Source organism: Molothrus aeneus, chromosome 3 (genome assembly GCF_037042795.1).
Source record: "Molothrus aeneus isolate 106 chromosome 3, BPBGC_Maene_1.0, whole genome shotgun sequence".
NCBI lineage: Eukaryota > Metazoa > Chordata > Aves > Passeriformes > Icteridae > Molothrus > Molothrus aeneus.
In genome coordinates, this window is record NC_089648.1 from 78,849,881 (window position 1) to 78,873,319 (window position 23,439).

Sequence of the window (23,439 nt, forward strand, 5' to 3'; positions counted from 1 at the left end):
AGCGGTGGGGGGGAAATAAGCATAATGCAAGGGGAAATGTAGCTTCCTGAAGTGATCAAAAGTGTGAAAAGCTGTGGTCCAGATTACCCTGCATATCAGTCCCTTGAGTGCTGTCACACACTATCTGTGGAGATTTACTGCCACTGTTTTCTTTTGTCTTGGTTAGCATCTCATTCCCTCTCAGTAGTTTTTAATACCTTGACCTCATTTTCTAGTTCTTTGTCGGTGCTGCTTCCTCCATATATTTATTAAGATAACCTGCAGTGAACTGAGGAGTGGAAAGGGCTAGATATTGGGTAGGAGAGCACAAAACTGGAGGGGATATTTGGAGTAATTGCTCTGAATTTCCCTGGGTATAACTGGCATGCTGTGAGTTTATTAGTATTGTTATTTTTTTTAAAGGACAGCTATTTTAAGGGCTTCATATTTCCTGTTGTGGATTAAACATTTGAAAAACAAGGTTACTTATATTGAAATATTGAATATTACTTTATAACATTTTTTCCTTTTATCCTAGGATAACTGGACAGCCCTTATTTCAGCAGCTAAAGAAGGACATGCAGCTATTGTAGCAGAGCTACTCAATTATAATGTCAGTTTGGAGCATCGGGATTTGGTATGTGTTGGCTTAGTGTAAAAATAAAATAGAAAAACACTTGTGTGAGTTGGAGGTTTTCAATTCCATAAAAAGAAGGAAAGATCTTTCATTTTTACATTATGTACCCAGTGCTGCTGAAAGGAAAAGAATATATAGTTAAATATTGCTTTTTACAGCTGTCAAATGATTGCTTTACTGTTAATAATGGCAGTTTACTAGGGGCTGCTATTCCCCCCTTAATTTGCTTTGGAAAAAAAGCTAAACTGAAACAGTTTGATTTTGAGGTGTGTTTTGTGTTGTGAGAGTTTTTTGCAGGAGGAGGATTGGTTTGTGGTTTTTTTTGTTGGAGGTTTTTTTGGGTGGTAGTGGCTTTTTTTTTTTTTTAAGTATTCTGGTAAAATAAACATTATCTTTCCCAGAAGATACCTGTCTGTATTTACTTTTACTCTGGGCAGCCATGATTGCACGTACAGCAGCCCTTGTTTCCAGTCTCCTAATACTTACTTTCATTCATCTTGCCAAATTTTTATATGGCAAAGTGGGGACTGCAGTCCAGCCCATCTTAAGAGTTACAAAAGCTGACATGAGTCTAAGGTTAGCTGGCCCTGAAGAGCTATAAATTCTCCCCATTGACAGAATATGGAATTAGGTACCTGCAAGGACTAATTTTGTTCTGCTGAAGTTAAAATGTGGAAAACCACTAGGGATGAGTTCAAGTGCTTCCTTTAATTGAAGTTCCACTCTGTCTGAGGCATCTTCACAAACCAAGACTTTTTGTTTAACGTTAAGCACATTCACATGGCCAAGTGCTTGATTTCTAGACCTCTGCCAGTCAGAAGGATCTTTCACATCTCCAAAAGTGAATACAAAGGATACAAACATTCCAAAAGTGAATATAAAAAAATGAATAAAAACTGTGCTTACAGTTACTGGAGGTATACTGTTATTTTAAAATGATATTTGTTTACCTGACCTGTCAAATGCCTTAGGCAGTGAAAACCTTATTGTCTCCTATCTTACACACTTAAATGAGCACACCAGTGTAGTTTGAATTGTAGTTTAATTGCTCTTATTACTCCCTGCTACAGAACTCAAAGGTAAACTTTCCATGTTAATTGATTTGGAATCTAGACTTTAAGACATCGATGTGTTTGTTGTTTTTTGGTATTTTTTTAATCCAGTGGTTGGATTTGTATGCATTTGAAATCTGAATTCAGTGTTCAGCAACATTAAGAACGTGATGTTTTCCCAAATTTTGCATATAACAGGAAATCAGTACTTCCATACAGGAGCTTAATATTTATTTTGAATAAATAGAATTACAACATTGTGTGGTCAGTCCTTACTATATTTTGAATTTGCAGAATAGTTTTAGTACAAATGCAGAATGAAGTAAAAGTCATTAGTTATATTTCTAAGTATTTTTCAGTTTTTACAATTCTTGTGTTTGCTAGGGAGGATGGACTGCCCTGATGTGGGCATCATACAAAGGTCGCACTGAAGTGGCTAAACTGCTGCTTGAGAAAGGAGCAAATCCAAACATCACAGGCATGGTAAGTTTTAGTGTTAAACATCTCCTCCTCCCAAATGTTTGAAGTCCTGAATTGTACACTCATCTTATTATCTTGATCAAACATTTTGCACTTTTTGCAGTATGATATTTTTTTACTGTACTTTATAAAGGATTTGCTTTAATAATCTGTTTTATTGCCACTGGCTTTTTTAATAATTTTGAATTTTTTTAAATTGAAGCAAATTAGTGTATAGCTCATATTGAGATTCAAATTATCAGGAAAGGAAATCATAGAAAAGGTAAGTAGTGTATCTAATAATACTTGTATAACAGCTGTCATTTTTCTGCAACTATAGAAGTTAATCGAGTAACTAATGTGTGCAGTGTAGAAACCATAATTTGCTTTAATTGTTTCGTAATAATTTAGATTATGTGAACATATACCATTCATATTGGAGAATAAAAAAAAATAAGATTTTGAGATTTAGCTCATTTATAAGCATCTTCTACAAAAGTGCAGGCATGAAATGAACAATTTGTTTATACTGTCAGTTCTCTGCTGTTTGAGGCAGTGAACAATGAAGGAAGAATCCCAGTGGCCAGAATAACCTTTGTGATGGTTGACTTTCTCAGGTTTATATATGCAGTTCTGTGTGCCTAGCACAACTCCTCTGCAGTCCTGATTACTCAGGGGTATTACACAGCTGTCTGTTGCTTTCTTTCTACCTTACAACTGTTCCTATTAAGACAAGGATTGAATTTACAAACCTTGTTTAAAGAGTTATAAATCAAAACTGTTTCAAAACAGTGGACATCTTTCTAGATATCATCTAGGTAATGTACTAGATAACAATTATTGGTAATGTAGTTGGATTTATTTCTGTATATTCATTCTTCTATAGGTTTTACTTCTCTTGAGACTTGTTTTGTTGATGTAAAATAATTAAAATGCATAAGACTATAATTATTTATTTGTTTTTTAATTCTAAGCAATACAGTGTTTATCCAATCATTTGGGCAGCAGGACGTGGCCACTCAGATATAGTCCATCTCTTGCTGCAGCATGGAGCTAAAGTGAACTGCTCTGACAAAGTAAGTTATACCTATATAACATTTAATTTCTGTAATGTTTGATGAATTTCCTGTGAAAGGAAATCTATGAGTTCTTGATTAGAAAAACACTTGCTGTTGTATTTGACCCATGAAGCTAGAATTAGTGTGCTAGAGTAAGTTGTTATGCTTGAAGGAGGTTTTTGCATAGTATGCTCAAGATGGTCTTGATATTTCTATTTTCAGAGCTGTTGGAAACCTTGCTATCCTAGGTTGTATAGAAAAATAATTCTTACAGCTATCTACAAAAGAAAAATTGGAGTGGCTTATCAAATGCTTGTGTTAATTCACAAGTCCAAATTATATTTTTGTAAAAACTAAAGCAATTAAGTATAGGATAATTACTAGATTGTATGGGATACTAAATACAGAAAGCAATATGATGAAATGTTGTGAATGTTTTTTCAGTATGGAACCACCCCACTGGTTTGGGCAGCAAGGAAAGGTCATTTGGAGTGTGTGAAATACCTGCTGCAGATGGGAGCTGATGTTGACCAAGAAGGAGCTGTAAGTAGCTGCATTTTAATAAGTACATCTGTGTGTCCTATTTGGGTTTTTTTATAAAACAAATACCAAGAAATACATGTGACAAGATGAAATGTTGGTGTTGAGGTGTTTTGCTTTTCAGCTGTTTGCTGACTGCCTGTGAGAGTTTCAGAATTTTTCTGAAATTTCTTAGTGCCTTTTAATGATGTAACTTGGGAGTTGTATTGACAGTGCACACGCCAGTATGTTAAGTGTAAATTTTAATGACTGTAAATTAATTTAGGTAATTGTTACCTGAAGGTTAATGCTATCAGAATTCATTCAGTATCCACGCCTAATGCATCAAATATCCTATTCCTCAGTGCCATTTGAAAAGGAAATCAAACACAAATCGTCTTTTGAAAATAATAATGTTGACTGCAACTTTTCAGAAATTGATTTTTTTTCAGACGTTTCAGCTGCATTATGTTTTAAAATAAAACAGATTACATTTAAATTGCTTGTCAAAACAAAACCAAAATCCATTAAAAGTTAAGTGGAAGATTAGGAAAACTTTTGGTATTCATATGATTATTTCTGAAGTTCTTTAAGAATCCTATTTGTGAACAGTATTGGTAGACTGGGGTGCTTTGATAATACTATGTTCCCATTTGATAAGAAAATTTTTTATCATACATATGACATTCAGGAGATAGAATAAACTGATCTGAACTTTACTTTTTGCATTTGAAGTGTTCTCTACTATTGCTCTTAGTTTATTTCTTTGTTTTTAAAAAGCATGTGTTTTGGTGCACTTTAAAACACAAAAGTGAAGTAGCATTTGGATGATTAAGAGAGTGATGTCAGTGAGTGTTCTCTTCTTATTTGATCTGCTGATATAATGATGATTGCTATATCCTCTGTACAGTAAAATCTTCTGGTTTTATTTAAAGAATTCTATGACTGCACTTATTGTAGCAGTGAAAGGTGGCTATACTGACTCAGTAAAAGAAATACTGAAAAGGAACCCAAATGTAAACCTAACAGATAAAGATGGAAATACAGCTTTGATGATTGCATCAAAGGAGGGACATACTGAAATTGTGCAGGATCTTCTTGATGCTGGAACTTACGTGAACATTCCTGACAGAGTGAGTCAATTTTCATAATTGTCATTTTATATGTATATAGTTTATGTTTAAATACCAGTGTATGCAGATTTGTAAATATGTGATTTTTCTGGCTTTCTAGTTTTTCTGCCACCTAGGGGTATTTTTGTGTGTTGCTCTTTTACAAGTACATTAACTGCTAAATGTTGCTATGTGGAGATCAAGGATAAATTACTGAAGCTACTCTTTTTCTTTGAGATGCTTGAATTGAGAACATAGGGCATCTTACATATCTGTAACATAAGACTAATTCTGAACTAATCTGTAGGTTTGGGGTGGGTTGGTGCTGCTAAAACTGTAAATCATGGCTTCTGTAAAAAAGAATGTATTCAGCGTGTACCTTTATCTTTTACAATAAACATTTTTACTAGAAAACTTGCATATATGAGAGGGAGACTTCAGCTCTGGGTTAAGAGATGTAAATGTAATGCTGTGTACCTCACCCATAATTGCATTACTCAGCAGAGATGTGACATGAACAGTGCCCACAGTGGGAATCCGCTTGCTGGCAGTTCAGGATTTCAGGATGGTGGTTACTTATACAGGTGCTTTGGGCTGTCTGCAGTGCCCTCCTGAGAGGGAGGTGTTTCTGGAGTGTCAGAGACAGGTCAAGCACTGCAGCCTTGAGGCTGTAGTTGGTTAGATACCTGAACTTAGATGTCTCTGTCAGGGTCAGTGACTTAGTTCAGAGGGGTAATATGTTTTTGACACTGCATAAGTTGGATTGCTTGGGGTTGCAGAGAATAGAGGAAAGCTTTCTAATGTTTGCCTCATAAATTTAAAATTATTTTGGATGCATTTTCCTCTATTTCAGGTGTCAGTGCATTTCTTAGATGGCAGTGTACTTAGCTACAGTTGTGTCATGACAAATTTGACCTCAAGCACATAGCAAAGCAAACTTAAAATATTTAAGAAAATACATTTCAATCCTCTTAGCACCTCTTTTGCCACAATGTTTTACAAGAGTCTGCATTTCTGTGCTTTCAGGAAGGAGAAATTACAGCTTTCAGCACAGCTGACTGTGTTCAAAAATACACCTAACAATGAGTACTCTTAGTTTCAGATGCTGGAGTAGGTTTTGATAAAGAAAATTTCTTGGTTTGCAGCCAAGTATGTAATGACTGATTGATGGGGCATTTCCTACTGCTGAGTTCTCTCAGTTCACACCTGTGATTTTGCTACACTTTTATTTATTTTTCCTGTTTCATCCTAAAAGGAGTAATAGGCAGTTTCAGGACTGTAAGGTAATTTCTGAAATTCTAGCATGTCCTTAAGTGTGTTAAAATCAGAAGCCTTAAGCACAACTGTAACTTTGTTTTATGTATGTACAGCTTCATTTATTTACCACACTACATTTTTTTTTATCTGAGATGAAATTAGCCTTTTGCTTTTTTCTTTATAATAGCATAGTGTATGTAAACAAGATAAATTTATTTAAAATTCTTGAAGAGCTTTTGTCAGCTGTGAAACATCTCAAAGAGATTGACAATATTCTTGTTTGGTTGTAAGAAGGTTATTACTATGAGTGCTTGGTCTTCCTGGTTGGCTTTTTTCATATTTATTATTAATTTATGCTGGTTTTTTTTAGGATAGTGGTTTAAGCTAGATGTATTTATGGAGTGTTTGTTTTCCTGAACAACTGAAAAAAAAGTCAAGAATTTTTTCTATTAAATACCCATTTTTTTAGAGATAGTTCTATTTTCTGTATCTTTTTAAAAATGAGTGGAGATTTCTTAATATGAATAGGCATAGTGCATATTTGGAAGCTATAATTCATTCTGTGTTGCATTTCTTATTGGTAAATAATGTTAATTCATGTTCAATATTCTTTCACATTTTTTTAGAGTGGAGATACAGTGTTGATTGGGGCTGTTAGAGGCGGTCACGTTGAAATTGTGAGAGCCCTGCTCCATAAATATGCTGATATAGATATCAGAGGTCAGGTAAGTACAAGTAACAACAAGTGTAAATACTAGAGTACTTCTTAAATAGGATGTGAATCTTTATACCAAACAATTATACTGTGTTCCTGAAAACAGGGCATTAAGGTTTGCACTGTCTACTCTGTAAGCAATTCAAATTCCATCAAACAGTAACATACATCATGTTGCTGTGCAGGTTTTAAGCTATAAGATACAAGTAATTGTAACGGCTTGTTCAGCACAGTTTTTTCACTCAATTCTATAATGGTTGAAAAGCAAAAAATGTAAACTGAACTTCATCTGCACTACTGAACAGATTTAGAATAATGACATACTTTTAAGGACACTTAATATAATGTTTTAAATCATATTTTAAACAGAGTATCAATGAAATGTGATGCACCAGAGATTATATCTGTTGTCAGAGCAATTCTATCACTATTCTATCAAGCAATTTTGTGCTTGATTGGTTCTTGTCTCCACCAATTTTCTGTGTTACTTTCTGTTAAATACTGTTAGTGATTTCCACGTTTTCTACCTACCTCTTCTTTCTTTCTTGTCCTTTGATCAAGGTATTAGTTTTATTCTTCTACTGGAAGCTCTCTCATTCAGCATGGTACTTGTGTTTGTTACATTCAGTTTGCTTTCTTTTGCTTGAAGTTATTCAAATCACTCTGCTTTGTTGGCACGTGGGTTCTGCCAAGCTGGTAAAGAAAACTTAACTAGTCACTGAGAGCTGCAAAGGTTCAGTGCCTGCTGCTTCTGCAGAGCGTCTCTGAGAAGCCAACAAGTTTTTATTCTCAAGAAAAAGTAGCGCTTGAATCTTTTCCTCTAACCTGACATTGGCAATCCATGTGTCTCAGCTTCTGGCTGTGACATGGGTTTGAAAATCTGAAGCTTTTCAACATCTTGCTGTGACTGGAGCAATACAGAAGCAGAAGGAGGATGCAGCATCTTTGGTAGCAGGGAAGCTTGTGACTTCTGGCAATGTGAGGCTGCTTGAGTGGCAATTTGCAGTGGTTGATCTAGAGAACACTTCTGTGGCCTTACAGGACGCACAGCAGGAGTCAGTACCATCAGAGCAACATTTTGGCCCCTCACTTCAGATCATAGTTTAGGACCAGCAGTATCAAAATTGGACATGAGTGCTACTTCCCTGCTGGGAGCAACTTCCCTGCTGTTTGGCACTGCAGCACCTGCCTGCTGGCCTGTTCTGGGGAGATGTGTTGACTGCCCAAATTTGTGATGTTTCAGAAATACTGCTGAGTCTTGATCAGCTTTCCAGCAACAGTGTTCCTGGCTGGTCATTCACTCATATGGTCACTAGCTGGTGGATAGCTTCAGCAGATAAAACGTGACTGAAAGGCCATTGAGAGTGGGTGTTGGGGCAGGTGAGGGCTCAGAAAGAGTTTGCCTCAGCCCTTCTGGGCGGGGCAAGGACCCAGATGGGAGCACCTGGCTGTGTGACTGATGTACAGCTCAGGCTGATGTCTTAGAATTCAACTCACTGAAGGACAGAGAAGATGAAACTCAAGTGATTGGAGAGGAAAGAAATCTTAGTGACTGAGCTTGTTAAACTGTTGAGAAAGACTTTAAACTCCGTTTGCTGTGGAGCCCATGAGTGAAAGAGAAAGAGCTGCAAATGAAAGAAGCAGGCTAGGTAGAAGGCTGCAAGGAACACTTTGACATTCCTGCTTAGAAGTAGGTGTGTGTTCAGAGGCTATTCTTAAATGTCTCTACACAAATATGCATCAAACAGAAAGAGTCATGATGCAATCACTAGGCTACAGAAAGATTGTGAAAGTCTTCCCATATGTGAAGACTTTCTGGGTAGCACTCATCCACACATCACTGGGAGGAAAAGAAGATGACAGAAGCAGATTTGTGGCTGTGAACCTTCCCCCAGGTTTACTGATGAAATGTCTTGCTGATCTGCATTCTGGTATTCTGATCTGCATTCTTTGTGTTGACTTTCTTGTCCATCTACTTTTATAGCTTCCCAGCTTCCAAAGCCTCTGAAAAAAAGTTGGTTTATTTCATTAGGTAATTTGTATATTTGAGTTAGAATTGAATACTTACATGTAGTTTCAGAAACTTTTTCAAGACAGATTAAGTCTGCTTGGATTGTTAAAGCTCTTAAAACATTTCACAAAGGTTTTCAAAATAGATTTATACTCCCTAGCCAAATTTGCATCGTCCCCTCTAAATTCTTCTGTTATGACAATTAAATTTGTTGACCTTTCCCTTTGCCTTCAGCTGTGCTAAAAATTGCTGTATTATATGCAGTTTTCAATATATAGTAGTTGTACTTTAAATACTTTTTTGGAAATTAATCCAACTAAATGAAAGTACTCTTAGTGTTTAATACTCTCTTTTTCTTTTTTTTAGGATAATAAAACTGCTTTATATTGGGCAGTTGAGAAAGGAAATGCTACAATGGTGAGGGATATCTTGCAATGCAACCCTGATACTGAGACATGTACCAAGGTAACAATTAGAATTTTAATTGAATTGCTTTTTTTTAACATCTGTTCTTTTCTCAGCTCTTGTGTGATGTGAAGATCATACCACATTCAGTTTTTGTGAAGTGTTGGTACCCTTAACACTGTTAATTTATTTTTTTTTCATGAAATAAGGCTTCTCAGCAATAGTAATGTTCCCTCTGTTGATAAATATGATTTGCTGTTAAATAGCAAACAGGGATAGGAGGGAGCATGTGGATTCTTTACCTCGGCATCATTGACATGACCAGCAATAAGAAGTAAAGAGCAAATGCTACTGGAAGCTGAGGAAAGAGGTTTCTGATATTACTAGGCATGAGTTCAGGCATGTGCAGCAGTAAGGAAAAAAATAAGAGAAGTAGTTGGAACAGCATTGAAATATTTTCAGATATCTTGTGTTATATCTGAATTTTGTCTTTCTCTATTTGACACTGTTATTGACAGAAATGTGTTTTGTTCTTTGATTTTAATCAATCTATAACTGGGTCTGGGATACTTTTTCACAGACATAGGTGCTGAAGTGTTGTTGCTTGCACAGTAGCACATTTAATTATCTTAAATCTTTTTGTTTTAATTTGTTACCCAATCACAATTTCTTTTTCTTGGTTTTGGATATATGGAGATCTTTATATTGGTCCTACTTTTCCATTTTAGGATGGAGAGACACCTCTTATAAAGGCAACCAAGATGAGAAATATTGAAATAGTAGAGCTTCTTCTGGATAAAGGAGCTAAGGTCTCTGCTGTAGACAAGGTAAAGAATATTTGTTTGTTTACTTTAGTATATTTAATCATTTTAGTTTTGCAGCAGGATTTTGGAGAGCGCTGTTGAGGCTAATACAGAAAGAGAGCTTCCCATATGGTTAATAATTAAGTAGACAATAAGACTTAAATGCTTAGTCTCCCATATGTTTAATAATTAAATAGATAAGAACACTTAAGTGTAAATTTGTTTCCACCATTAGTGTATTGTTGGGTTTTAGTTTGTTTTGTATTAGGGTGCTCTTAATTACTTGAAAAAAAATCCAGGTGAGGAATAAAAACTTGCACAGATAAAACAGCTAATTTTTAGTACACTTGAAGAAGAGCATACAGAATGGTTGCCATTTGTCACTAATGTTAGTTTTTGATTAATAAACATGAAACTAAAGGACACCAAGGACAAATACAGCTGGTTATTGCTGTCTTGTTATGCATTACCTACTTTGACTGCAAACCTCTTAAATACAGGAACATTTATTTGGTGCTTTTTTAACCTCTTATTTAGAGTGAATAAGTAATTATATTGATTTGATGCAATAAGAAAGCTTTTACTGCGAAGCTTTTGGGGAAGTCTCAGCAGACATTGAAACAAGCACTATCTCTTGTTCCAAACAAGTCCCTGAGTTTGCCTCTAGACATTTATTTCTACACAGAGACTACAGTTTTCATGAGCTTTAAGATATTAATAAGCATTTAAGAAAGAAGGCAGTGTCTGAGGTTTAGCATTCTAAGAACTGCTTTTTCACATGTCTTCTCTGAAGCATTTGTAATGCTTTTTCAAGGGCAAAAATGCTTGCTGTAAGGCACTGATGCTTTTGAAAGTGTCCTAAAGTTTATTTTAAGGAAATAGTGCTTCTGAAACAGTGTTGAACATATAGTGTGTCTATAGTTTTAGGAATTCCTGTTAGATATTACTGGCTTCTCACTTAATTGCAGAAAGGAGATACTCCACTTCACATTGCTATTCGTGGAAGAAGCCGTAAACTTGCTGAGTTACTCCTAAGAAATCCAAAAGATGGTCGATTGCTTTATAGACCCAACAAGACAGGAGAAACCCCTTACAATATTGACTGTAGCCACCAGAAGAGTATTTTAACACAGATATTTGGTGCCAGTAAGTATAAGTGGTTTTTTTTTAAATCACTCAGATGTTGACAATCCAGTTTATTCAATTATGTATTGAAAGGCGACGACAGATTTTTTAATGTTTTAATGTTGCACCTAACAGGAAGGCTTAAAAATAATGAGTTGGGAAAAAAACTCATCACTCTAAAAGCCTGGCAGAGGTAAAATAACCTTTTATTTTGACTTTAGGTGTTAGATACTACGTGACTTCTGTTGATTGCTTTGTTTTTATTTGGATCTTGCTTGTGTGGAATTACTTTCTTTGACTTCCTGTGGTTTGGAGTCTTGAATCTTGTAGTAGGCTTTAATAGTTGTGATAATTATGTATCATTTTTGTGGATGATTTAAAATTCTTTTGAACAGGAATGTACAAAGAACAAGAGCTGCTGTAGGGCAGGAGTATATATACAAATATGGGTGAACATGTCATGACTGTTTGATACATTTATGTATCGAAATTGTTCTACTGAAGAGCTTTCTTAGAGCAAAGTTGTGTAGCACAGTGTTTGTGTTGCAGGACACTTGTCTCCCACTGAATCTGATGGTGACATGCTGGGCTATGATCTGTACAGCAGTGCTTTGGCTGATATTCTGAGTGAACCAACCATGCAGCCCCCCATCTGTGTAGGCTTGTATGCACAGTGGGGAAGTGGAAAATCTTTCCTGCTTAAGAAACTGGAAGGTAAAAGCTTGATTTAGTCTTTTCAGTACTTAAAATCTATCTATGAAAAGCATCACATTGGAGTTAGTAGTTTTTGTGAGGTTTGTTGGTCCATGTGATGTTGTATCTGGTCTCTGTTTCTATGATGGAAGGATTTAAATTTTACTGTGGTCAGTTCATCCATAGATTGCTTTGTTCATTCAAACAATGTCAAGACAGTCTTTAAGTGCTTTTGTCTATTTTCCTGTGAGTCTATTTTCCTGCAGCAGTGAATCTACCCTTTAGGTACTGCAGAAAGTCTGACTGCCAAAATATGCCTTGCTGGGCCTGTTTGTGTGTCAGATCAGGTTCAGACCTCTTCCTGCAGTATTTATTTGTTGTGCATCCTATGTGTCTTTTTCTTTTCAATACCTAAGAACAATTATCAGGCTATTAATCTTTTATTCTCTTTAGTGTATGTTCTTTGCATCTAGTTATCTTCCCCTTTCCTGTTTCTTATTTTTGAGTTTTTTGAACTTTCTGAAATGACAGAGGAAGGCAAATGCAGTATATGAAATGAATCAATATTGTTCCTGATGGATATAGGCATCTTATTTAGTTTTAGCATTTTCTTATAAAGGGTGTTTTTCTGAGAAGTTTCAATATAATTCAAAATAGTTCTACCAATCTTGGTGTTTCTTACTTTCTGTGATTTCTCTATTAGCCAAAATGGGATCTCTGCATTCATTTTTTTATCTCCTGTTCTATATCATAAACAAAAAGCATATACAAAAAGACTGCAATATTTGTTACTGATGAGCTTTTACATTTCTAAAGCACTTTCTCAGTGTTTTTTTCCTGTTCCTCATTCCTGTTTTTGTTCTGGATTGTGTATCTATTATTTCTTACTCCATAGAACCAAAATAAGTTCCTTCAGGAATTCCTGTTTTAGTAAATAAGAATCCACAAACAGAAATAATACCACAGCCTTCACATTGTACTCTTATATCTGACTGTTTGAGGAACACAGTCCATGTTTCAGTGATTGAGATTTTGGGGTTGGGTGGGGTTTTTTGACAGATGTGGTGGATTTATTTTTCTCAGAGTCATAAAATATGTTTTGCACTTTGCAGGAGGATTGTGTGACTTTTAATATACTTTTAGAAGTAGCAAATCTGCAGCAAGGAATCTGAGTATTGTGTATTTAAATATTTTCATTCATTGCATAGATGAAAACTTAAGGTTTTGTATTGATATTTGAAGAAGAATTCAAGCATCATTGTCTTTTTTTGGATCAATAATCAAGATAAGTTATTCAGTCTGCTGAAAAAGTTCTTTTCAAAAATGATCTGTTCTTTAGTGACTTCCTATGTTAACTGGTTTTTGTGTTTTTGTTTTAGATGAAATGAAGACTTTTGCAGGACAGCAGATTGAACCTTTGTTTCAGTTCTCTTGGCTTGTTGTATTCCTCACACTCATGCTGTGTGGAGGTTTGGGTTTATTGCTTGCCTTCACTGTGGATGCAAAGCTTGGAATAGCAGTGTCACTCAGCTTATTAGCTGTTCTCTACATTTTCTTTAGTAAGTCTTGTATGGAATTCATGAAGGTTTTTATCTATTTTTGGGATTAAATATTGCTTTGTAGATATGCTTTGCTATTCAGAAAAAATACTAAATGGTTTTGTAGACAATAAGACCCCTTTGGACCTTTTGTTTTGCTGGTAATTTGTGAGAGGGCATTCTTGAGAACAAAGAAGGATTTTGTTTATTAATTTCATTGTGTTACTATTACCATTCTCATTTTTAGCCTAACTGCTAAAAGTTCATAACTTCTTTTACAGAACTCCATACATTATCTGTTCAAACTTCCTGATTCTTTCAGCTGTCAATGTTGACTAAATTAAAACTGTAACATCTTTTTAATATTTTAGCTGTAATTTACTTTGGTGGCCGGAGAGAAGGGGAGAGATGGAACTGGGCCTGGGTGTTAAGTACAAGGTTGGCAAGACATGTTGGATATTTAGAGTTGCTTCTCAAACTCATGTTTGTGAACCCACCAGAACTGCCAGAGCAAACCACTAAAGCTTTACCTGTCAGGTTAGTTATTTCATTTATTTACTCTTGAATAAATCAGTCAGGCTTGCTCTGATACTTCTCAAACTGTGTGTTTAATATGCACGTTAAGTTCACAGGAAAAGTTATTGAGATTCCTGTTAGAAAAACAGTAGCTCTAGAAGATCATAAACTTTTCAGTGTGAAGAAGATAGTTTTTCTTGAGATCACTACTATCTGCCAAAGTTGGTGGAAGTGCTTTTTAGAATTAGGGGGTTTGGCTGTTGTACTAATGAAAATTCATACCAGATAAAAATAAGAATTATGTATGTTGTGTATTATCTATGTTTAATGCTTGTTCCACTGATTACTTCTGTTAAGGTTTGGGGTTTTTTTTCCTCCATGTAAGTTGAGCAACAGACTGTTCAAAGCTTCTAGTTTACCTGAAAACAAGAAAATTTATGCTGTGTGTTTGAAAATTTAATTTACATCTATTGCTTAGAGACTTCTATTTTAGCCTCATGGTACTTCTATTTTAGCCTCATGTCATCTTGTGTTTCTGTATTTTTTCTAGTCCTCTATAAATATTTGAAAATAGATCAGAATGCAGTTTTGAAAATATTTGTCAATATTATGGTTTGGCATCATAAAGATATTTTCATGTTTTTACTGTCATCTGAGGTACTATTAGTGATGTGACAGTTTTTATCTTTAAAAGAAATCAAGTTTTAGAATAGGAAGTGGGGCAAAGAAGAGGTTGATAAATAGGAAAATAGTTAAATTCCATGTAGATTTAAAAAAAAATTTAAGTGTTTTACATTTTGTACCACTTAAAAAAACTTCTAAGTAGAGAGATGCAGCAAGACTTTTGTTTAAGTTGCCAGAAAATATTTAAAGTTTTCTGAAGTATACAAAATACATGCTTTTTCTCTTTCAGATTTTTGTTTACAGACTACAATAGACTGTCCAGTGTAGGTGGAGAGACTTCACTGGCTGAGATGATTGCTACCCTCTCTGATGCATGTGAAAGGGAATTTGGTTTCCTAGCAACAAGGCTATTTCGAGTTTTCAAGACAGAAGATACACAAGGTGGTTGTTGGTTTTTTTTTTACCTGAATGACATTTCCAATTATTCCATTTCAGTGCACTGTTACCCGGGCTTCTGTTTTTTGCATTATAAGCTCTTTTTAGTAATTGTTGTAGCCATGCAGAAATTCATAGAGAAGGGGAAACTCTTTGTTTGGAATGCCTCGTTTTATTTGCTAATCTTGATTTTTTTAATATAATAAAGGAATATATCCTGTGAAGTACAGTTTTCAGAAATGTCAGTGGAAATATATATTTATATTACATCCTTATAGATGCAGCATATTTCCATAGAAATTAAGTCAATGTGTCTGAGTCAGATAAAGGGAAATGTATGTTTTGTGTATTGCTATGATAGGTTTGTTTAGTTTATTAGATTTTAATTTAGAGCTTTTATGAGTGACCACTACTTATTCTTGGAAATAGTAAATATATAGAACATGTTGGTCCAATCCTATAAATTGCTGTGATTAGGGGGATGAAATGTACCACTTGATCCTACAAGCTTTTTCATTCTGCTTCATCTGTAGCTTTCTAGAAAAAGAAATTTGCAGAGTAGAGTATGATGTTGTGAAGAAGGAGTACTAGAGCTTAACTTGCAATTAATTGAGGATTTATTTGTACTTTAAGTTTAGTGTGTGTCAGTTATTTTTCATTTCTTTTTGTCCAGAAATTGAGGAATCTGTCACCTCTCACAAAGTGAAATGACTTCTATCTTGCAGAGGCTGGAAAAGACACGCTATGTTTGCTATGTTCAGCTGTGTGCTGAACACAACTTACTCCTCATTGTTCTTTTTCAAATTCACTAAGTGTTTTTTATGAAAGAGATGTGTGGACTTTTTCACCCTTTTTTCCACGTTAGGTTCTGCAGTTCCTCTCCTTAATCTCAGTGAAACAGCTTTCATGATGCTCTAATTTCTCCTGAAGAGAGTGGCACTGTAGTGTTGGCTTCTTGTGATTATTTGCAGTAATCATCTTTTCCCGTTCATTTGTAATCTTACGTTCAGCCTTCCTGTGCTCTGTCTGAATATCTAATTGATTTTTAAAATTTATTTATTTGATGATTTTGCACATTCTCTCCTTTTTCAAGTTGTTTACAGGTCCAGGGTCATAGGTTTATTGCCTCTAGTTGTTCACAGAAATTCCATAGAGGCTTAATTTTAGTCTTCTGTATCTTAATTTTTGCTATGTCTGTAAACTTGCAGACACACCTCTTTCAATTGTCATGACATTGTTCATGATATTCAAGTGTTTCTCTAATCCAGTTCTGTCTCTTTCTAGTAAGTGGATGCTTGCATTTTTATTTAAGCCTAGAACTGAATCTAATTATATCTGAGCTGTTCCCCTTCGTTTCTTGCCTCTCACTTCTGTCATAATGCATTTCTGTTGCTTTTGTCCTGCAGCACAATCCTATAAGTCATTTATGTCAGCAATGTGAAAAACCTTTGCAGCTCATGCCTTGGTATAGAGAATAATATGGGCCACATATAAACCTTGAGTATTCTTTCTACTTAGAATATTAAAAGTTTGATTTTCCCCCTGTAGTTCAAATACTGATGTTTAGCTCTCATAATTGTGCTTCAGATCATTGCTGTTCTGTTCTTTGTTATCAACAAATGTGTCCAGAAGATAGCAATCTTCTAGATGTACCACTGGATCTGTACAAGTCCTAAAGGCAGAGACTGCTGCTTTGGAAAACTGCTGTTTCTTTGGTCACTGATTTAGCTGTGCTAAGCTCCAACTGCAGTATTTGCTTCTTTCTTATCAGTCCAGTTGAAGTCAGGAGGTCTGTACTCTCCTCTGGGGCCCTTGTGAGCTGTCCAAAGTAGATTTGCTGCAGTTTTGCTGTTTGTGTGTGTTTTAGCATGCAAGAAAGGATGGCCTCAGGCTGCAGCTTGCAATTTTGGTTTAATTCTTCAATGGTACCATTACTATTAGATTATGTAAGTACCAGGTTCCAGTTTAAAACTGAGTAGTTCCTGTACTGTTGTCCTACAATTTATTTACATAAATACACTTTGCAAAGAGATGCCACAAAAGGGGTGATAGCACTGATACAAAATTGTCATTTCTATCCAGTGTGGATTTCTTGAAATGATGGAAATAAACTTAAGATTAAAGGAATATGTCTGCTTCATAATTTCCAAGAATTTTGGCAAATAATAGATTTTTTTTCTCCACTGGTTTGTGACTAGGTGGTAACACTGCAGTAAACTTTTGTGCCAGTTAGTGTTTTATGAGAAGTGTGCAAGTTAATAGATTTTTCACTCACCTATCATTGTACATTAATTCTAACAGCAATACCTGTTTCCTAGGTAAAAAGAAATGGAAGAAAACTTGCTGCCTCCCATCCTTTGTGATTTTCCTGTTCATCTTGTCTTGCGTTGTTTCTGCGATCGCCCTGTTGGCGATTTTTAATGTGGAGTCAGCCAACATGACAGTGAACGTCATTCTCATAACAGTGACCTGTATTGTTGGCTTGGCCTTTTTCTTGAATTGCCGCACATGGTGGCAGGTGATGGACTCGGTTTTGAATTCTCAGAGAAAACGTCTGCACAGTGCTGCCTCCAAGCTTCACAAGCTGAAAAGCGAGGGCTTCATGAAGGTGAGTGTTTGTATGAATTGGCCCTTAAAAGAAATGAAACAAACCCCCAGACACGGAGCATTATTAATTAGGGGCACCATTAATTTAATCAGGCTAAGTCTCACAACAGGAGAATGAGACTTGGTGAGTTTTTACTGAATGGAACACTTCTGTGCCAGTGGTAATTGTGCTTGGTATATGACATCTATCTGCTTAATCATGAATGTTAAATTTGGGGTTTCAGTTTTCTGATTTTATTTTTGCTGGGAAGAAAGTACTTGGAAAACAATTCTCAATTTCCATTATTTTGTAAAAGCTTACTTTAGATCATAAGATGAGAAAGAATAACTTTGAGAGTCTTCTAAAGGTGTAAAAACAAGCCTAACTTTGTCTGTCTGGAAGACCTCTTTGCTAAGAAAGGAATTGTAGCACTGAAAGAATGTTACAAAACACTCCACATATATAATGAAAAATGGGAGGAAATACTATTGTTTTGCTGACTTATATCTATAAACTGATAAATATACTCTCAGGCTGTCATCAGATATGCTATATGCTCCTCTTTGAAAGTAAAATGTAGCATCATGATTTTTAGCTTTGTAGATTACAGCCAATGTATAAAAGTCTGTTGTACAAATATTTTTCATACAGTCATAGAATAGTTTGAGTTGAAAGGGACCTTTTGAAGGTCAGTCAGTGCAACCTGACCTTGAATATTTCCAAGGATGGGCATCCACAACTTCTCTGGACAATCTGTACCAGTGCTTTACCACCTCATTTTAAACAAACTTCTTTCTTATATCTAGCCTAAATTGACTGTCCTTCAGTTTTTAAAACCAATCTCCCTTGTCCTCTTGCAAAAGGCCCTACCAAAAAGTTTGTTCTCATATTACCTACAGGCCTCTATAGGTACTGGAAAGCCACAATAAACATCTCCCCAGAATTTTATCTTCTTCAGGCTGAATAATCCCAATTCTCTCAGCCTTTCATCACAGCAGAGGTGCTTCATCCCTCTAATCATCTTTGTGGCCTTCTCTGGACTTGCTCCAATGCATTGGTGTCATTGCTGTATTGAGGAGTGCAGAGCTGGATGCAGCACTGCAGGTAGGGTCTCACTAGAGTGGAGCAGAGGGACAAAATCCCTCCCTCACCTGCTGTCCACACTGCTTTGGATGCATCCCAGGACACGTTTTGGCTTTCTGGGCTGCAAGGGCACATGGCTGGGGCATGTCGAGCCTCTCACCCCAGCATCCCCCAAGTCCTTCTTGGCGGAGCTCCTCTACATCTGTTTATCCCCCAGACTGGAGTGATACCAAGGATTCAGTACACAGGTGCAGGGCCTTGCTCTTGGCCTTGTTGAACCTCATGAACCCCCTTCCTGAGCTTGTGTAGGTCCTTCTGGATGGCATCCTGTCCCTCAGATGTGTCAACTGCGCCACTTGGTGTCATCTGCAAACTTGCTGGGCATGCACTTGATCCCTTCATTCATGTCAATAATGCAGATATTAAATAACACTGGTCCCAGTGTGGATCTCTGAGGGACAGCACTTGTCACTGATGTCCATTGGGATACTGAGCCATTGACACTTTGTTATTTTTTGCATCTCATGACAAGTTCAGCTCCGGCTGTGCCTTAGCCTTCCTCACCACATTCGCTCACAACCAGACCGTGTCCCGATACTCTTCCTAGCATACCTGTGCTTGCTTCCACTGCCTGTGCATTTACGTCTTGGTCGTTGGTTTGACCAGCAGGTCCCTACTCAGTGCAACCAGCTTTTATTCTTCCTTGCCAATTTTCTTCTTCTTCTAGGGATTACAGGCTTTTGTGTTCCATGGAAAGCATCCTTAAAACATCTGCCAGCTATGTTGTCCCTGTAGTCAGTTTTCCAGGGGGTCTGTTGACTATCTCTTCGAAGAGCTAAAAGTTTGTTTTCCTGAAATGCAGTGTGCTGACTTTACTCCTTACCTGAGCCATATCCCTCAGGACTGCAAACTCCAGCAGTGTGTGATCACTGCAGCCCAGGATGCAGCTCCAAGCTTGACATCTCCAGTTAGCTCACTTACATTAGTGACCACCAGGTCCAGTGCTGCTCCCCTTCTGGTAGGGCTTGACTGTTATTACCTAGCTGAATTCCAGCAATCTCCTGGATTGCTGGCAGCTCATGGGGCTACATTTCCAGATGCTGGCATCATCTAAGTTCCCCAGGAGGATGCAAGCCCATGAGCATGATGCCTCCTGTAGCATCCTTCATGTAGGACACAAAGCCTTTGCCAATAGGTCTCCCTTGATCAGGCCTGTTACAGACACAAACCCCAAGGTGTCATTTATTGGTCTGGTCCTTGCAAATTTTTTTGCACTGACTCCACCAGTTTGTGGCTGCTTCTCAGAGGCATCTTTTTGTGATCTCTCCATCTCTTGATGTAGAGGGCAACCTTTCCTCCACTCCTTCCTCTCCTGTCCCATTTGAACAGCCTGCAGCCATCAACAGTTGCACTCCAGTCATGGGATTCATCCACCAAGTTTCTGGAATGGTAGCTAGGTCAAAGCTTTCTGGCAGCACAGTGGCTTCCAGCTCCTCCTGTTAGTTACCCAGTCTGTGTGCACTGAGGTAGGGGCACCTCAGCTGGGCTGTCAGCTGTGTCACCTTCACCTTTAATTCCTTTGAAGTATTTTAGTGGTGTTTCCCTGTTGGCTTCTGTAACCTCAGTAGTTCCTGCCTCATCTCCATAAGACTTCTAAGTATGCTCCAGTGTGGCCAGCACATCTCAGATGAGGGCCCTCACTAGCCCTGCATCCCTCTAACCTTGGTGTGTCATACCACAGTTTGTGGTGGGCAAGCCCGATTTATCCTGCTCCCTCTTGTTTAAAGCTGTGTTAGTTAACCCTGCTGGCTCCTGATCAAAGATTCTCTTTGCCCTTTGAGAAAGGTAAATCCCATCTGATTCCAGCATGCCTAGTGCCATGCTTTTACAGCACAGAAGACCTGATTGTGTCTTGGTACTGTGTTTCTTGACAGTTGTTTGTTGAGTGGTATTTATCTGACATAACTTCAGCCTTTAGGAGTTAAGTTCACCCTTTCCCATCAAAGGAGAGAAGTAGTTATTTCAGGAGAGTTATTAATCTCATGTTTTATGTCATCTTATTGTGCACATTCTAATGAATCTACTGGTTAAGAGATCAGATTTTAATGTCTACCTGTTAGCTGCTGAAGTTAGGAAAGGCAAATTCCACCTTTGTTTCTATGTTATGGTTGGTTATTACATGTGTAACAATGTTGAAAAGTCTAACAAATCTTCAGACTGCATATCTTGAAGAGCAGTGACTGAGTATTAGAGTAAGAGCATAATGTGCTTGGCTGGAAGGCAGATAGAAAACTTTGCTGTACATTTTATGCAGAGCAATGTGTGAGGACTAGCTGAAGCCACAAATGCTCTTTTATTTACTTCTGTTTTACTGTGCATAAATATTATTTTCTTAAATAACCTTGTAATGGCTTTTAAATAAGGATAGTTTGTTATATCAAAGCAGAATATATGTTTCTGCTGTACATTTTTGTTCAAGTAGGAAATTAATACATTGGAAGTGACATTTTAGGACTTTTCACTTTGAGTATTTGTAAATTTATTCTTGTAGTCTTACTGAAGTATTTTCAGGACAAATAGCAATCTGCAAAAGGAAATATATGTATTTTTATCAGTTTTAAGTATTATAGACATGTCTTGTCCTTCTTTTTTTTTTTTTTCATTTTTATAGGTTTTGAAATGTGAAGTGGAACTGATGGCCAAAATGGCAAAAACCATTGACAGCTTCACTCAGAATCAGACAAGGCTTGTTGTAATTATTGATGGACTGGATGCTTGCGAACAGGACAAGGTTTTACAGATGCTTGATACTGTGAGTTGGATCATTTTATAAAGAAAACCTCTGGATTATATGCATGATCTCTTCCACAAATGAGCTCAGATAAATACAGTTATTGTAGAAAGAAAGCTGTGTTGTGGTAATTAATATTTGTGTACATTGGCATACTATAATGTTAAGAGTGATGGGCTTTATTTATTAAATTGCATGTTAGTACTTTTGAAAAGGTTTGAAACAATCAAACATAAACTATGGAAAATAATTATTCTGTTGAAACAAGCTTAAAATGTTTGGAGGGTTTTTCATATTTTTACCATTGAAGTACTTTAGATGAAGAATACTTAAATGCTAAATATTTGTGGGGAATTGGAACATTACTGCATGGTACATCCTTGGTGATGACTTCCACTGTAAATCCTGCTGTTAAATTGCTGCGTGTGCTTATTTCTAGCTGTGGATAAGTTCCTATGTTAGATATCACATATAGAAGAAGCTGACGTGTCCATTCATCTCTTGGCCTCTCAGGTTTATTCCTTGAACAGAATGAATATAAAGTGTTGAGCCAAGTGATCTGCCGCTACAGTTAGTTGTTACTAACAAGGTTTACTGTCTACTTTTTTCCAGGTGCGAGTCTTGTTTTCGAAAGGCCCGTTCATTGCGATTTTTGCAAGTGACCCACACATTATTATAAAGGCAATTAACCAGAATCTCAACAGTGTTCTACGGGATTCAAACATCAATGGCCACGATTACATGCGAAATATTGTCCATTTGCCCGTTTTTCTGAACAGCCGAGGGCTTAGTAATGCAAAAAAACTGATGGTAGCTTCAACAACCAATGGGGATATTCCTTATGCAGATAATGTAGGTAAGGTTCTGCAGGACGGTGATATGAGCATTACAAAAACAATGATCCAAAATCTGTGTTCTGGAAAAAATTGTTTAAATAATTGACGGATCCTTAGTGTTATTTTTATAGGTCAGTTGAATGTATATGACTGGAGAAGATGCCTACCTTTGTTTTCCTTTCCATAGGATTGCATGAAGAAGTTGACAGGAGAGTTTCTCAGAACAGTCTTGGAGACATGGCCAAGCTTGGTAGCAAAACTGCTCTCAACAGGCGGGTGAGCAGGATTTTTAGTCTAAATAGATACTGGTAAAACCTTTTTTTCTTTTCTGTTTATTTTTTTTTCTTTGACATTTTCAATAATATCAACTTGGAAGACTTATCAAACCATTCTTATTAAATTTTTATAAATGATCCATATAAGAAAAGTTCATTCTTACATGAGTAGACGGATGCTCTGTCAAAGAGGAAAAAGTTTGCTTGCTCACCAAAGTATTCCTTTCCACAAAAAATAAATACAGCTCTCTGTGAATGCTGAGGTGATACAGCAGATCTGGTAGGAGCTATGGTCTGTGTGTGTATTTTGGATTTTTTTTGTATAAGCCTGACATCAGTTGTTGCAGGATGTTGCAACAAGAGACAGGAACTGAGTTAATCAAAGCAATATTAAGTACGAGACTTGTACTGCAATGTCTACCACATTCTTTTCCTGCTTTCTGTTCTTTCAAATTTACATAAAATCACAAACTGGTTGAATAAAAGGTATCTAGAAAGTTGTGAAAAGCAACACAGCCTCTGAGGCTACTGAGGTTTTGGAGCTGCCGTTGGTAGAGACTTTGGGAGTGGAGCCTGATGGTCACTTGAATTTTTACTTGTAGTTAGTAAATGGATCATACTAATTCACTAGAAAGACAGTCAGAAGTGATGATGGAAATGCTGAAAGTAGTAATCTTTCTAGAAAATATTGTGCTATGCCACTCTATTTTGCCCTCTCAGAATTGATGTAGAAGTAAAATGTGTAACTCTTACCACTTCTTGGCTTCTATGGAAATAATGTTCAGCTTTTACATAGGTAAATCAGAATTAAATTCTTGTACGCTTGATATTACCTGTCAGCCTCACAGACTTACTCACAAAGGCTCTAACTTGATTATCAAGTAAAGCTGAAGTATTTGAAATACATAAAAGCTTTTGATACTAATCAG

General features: G+C 36.5%; 1 protein-coding gene across 3 annotated transcripts in view; it reads left to right on the plus strand.

The window, feature by feature from the left end:
• KIDINS220 (kinase D interacting substrate 220) overlaps window positions 1–23,439 on the plus strand; it is a 75,766-nt gene that overhangs the window by 12,790 nt on the left and 39,537 nt on the right. For all 3 annotated transcript variants that reach the window (XM_066547238.1, XM_066547240.1, XM_066547241.1), the window contains exons 4-20: window positions 518–616; window positions 2,053–2,151; window positions 3,102–3,203; window positions 3,630–3,728; window positions 4,640–4,837; window positions 6,700–6,798; window positions 9,166–9,264; window positions 9,933–10,031; window positions 10,976–11,153; window positions 11,682–11,846; window positions 13,205–13,384; window positions 13,735–13,900; window positions 14,793–14,944; window positions 17,257–17,546; window positions 21,280–21,420; window positions 22,012–22,255; window positions 22,423–22,511. In XM_066547238.1, the coding sequence (XP_066403335.1) occupies window positions 518–616; window positions 2,053–2,151; window positions 3,102–3,203; window positions 3,630–3,728; window positions 4,640–4,837; window positions 6,700–6,798; window positions 9,166–9,264; window positions 9,933–10,031; window positions 10,976–11,153; window positions 11,682–11,846; window positions 13,205–13,384; window positions 13,735–13,900; window positions 14,793–14,944; window positions 17,257–17,546; window positions 21,280–21,420; window positions 22,012–22,255; window positions 22,423–22,511 (2,499 nt within the window). The remainder of the gene's footprint in view (window positions 1–517; window positions 617–2,052; window positions 2,152–3,101; window positions 3,204–3,629; window positions 3,729–4,639; window positions 4,838–6,699; window positions 6,799–9,165; window positions 9,265–9,932; window positions 10,032–10,975; window positions 11,154–11,681; window positions 11,847–13,204; window positions 13,385–13,734; window positions 13,901–14,792; window positions 14,945–17,256; window positions 17,547–21,279; window positions 21,421–22,011; window positions 22,256–22,422; window positions 22,512–23,439) is intronic.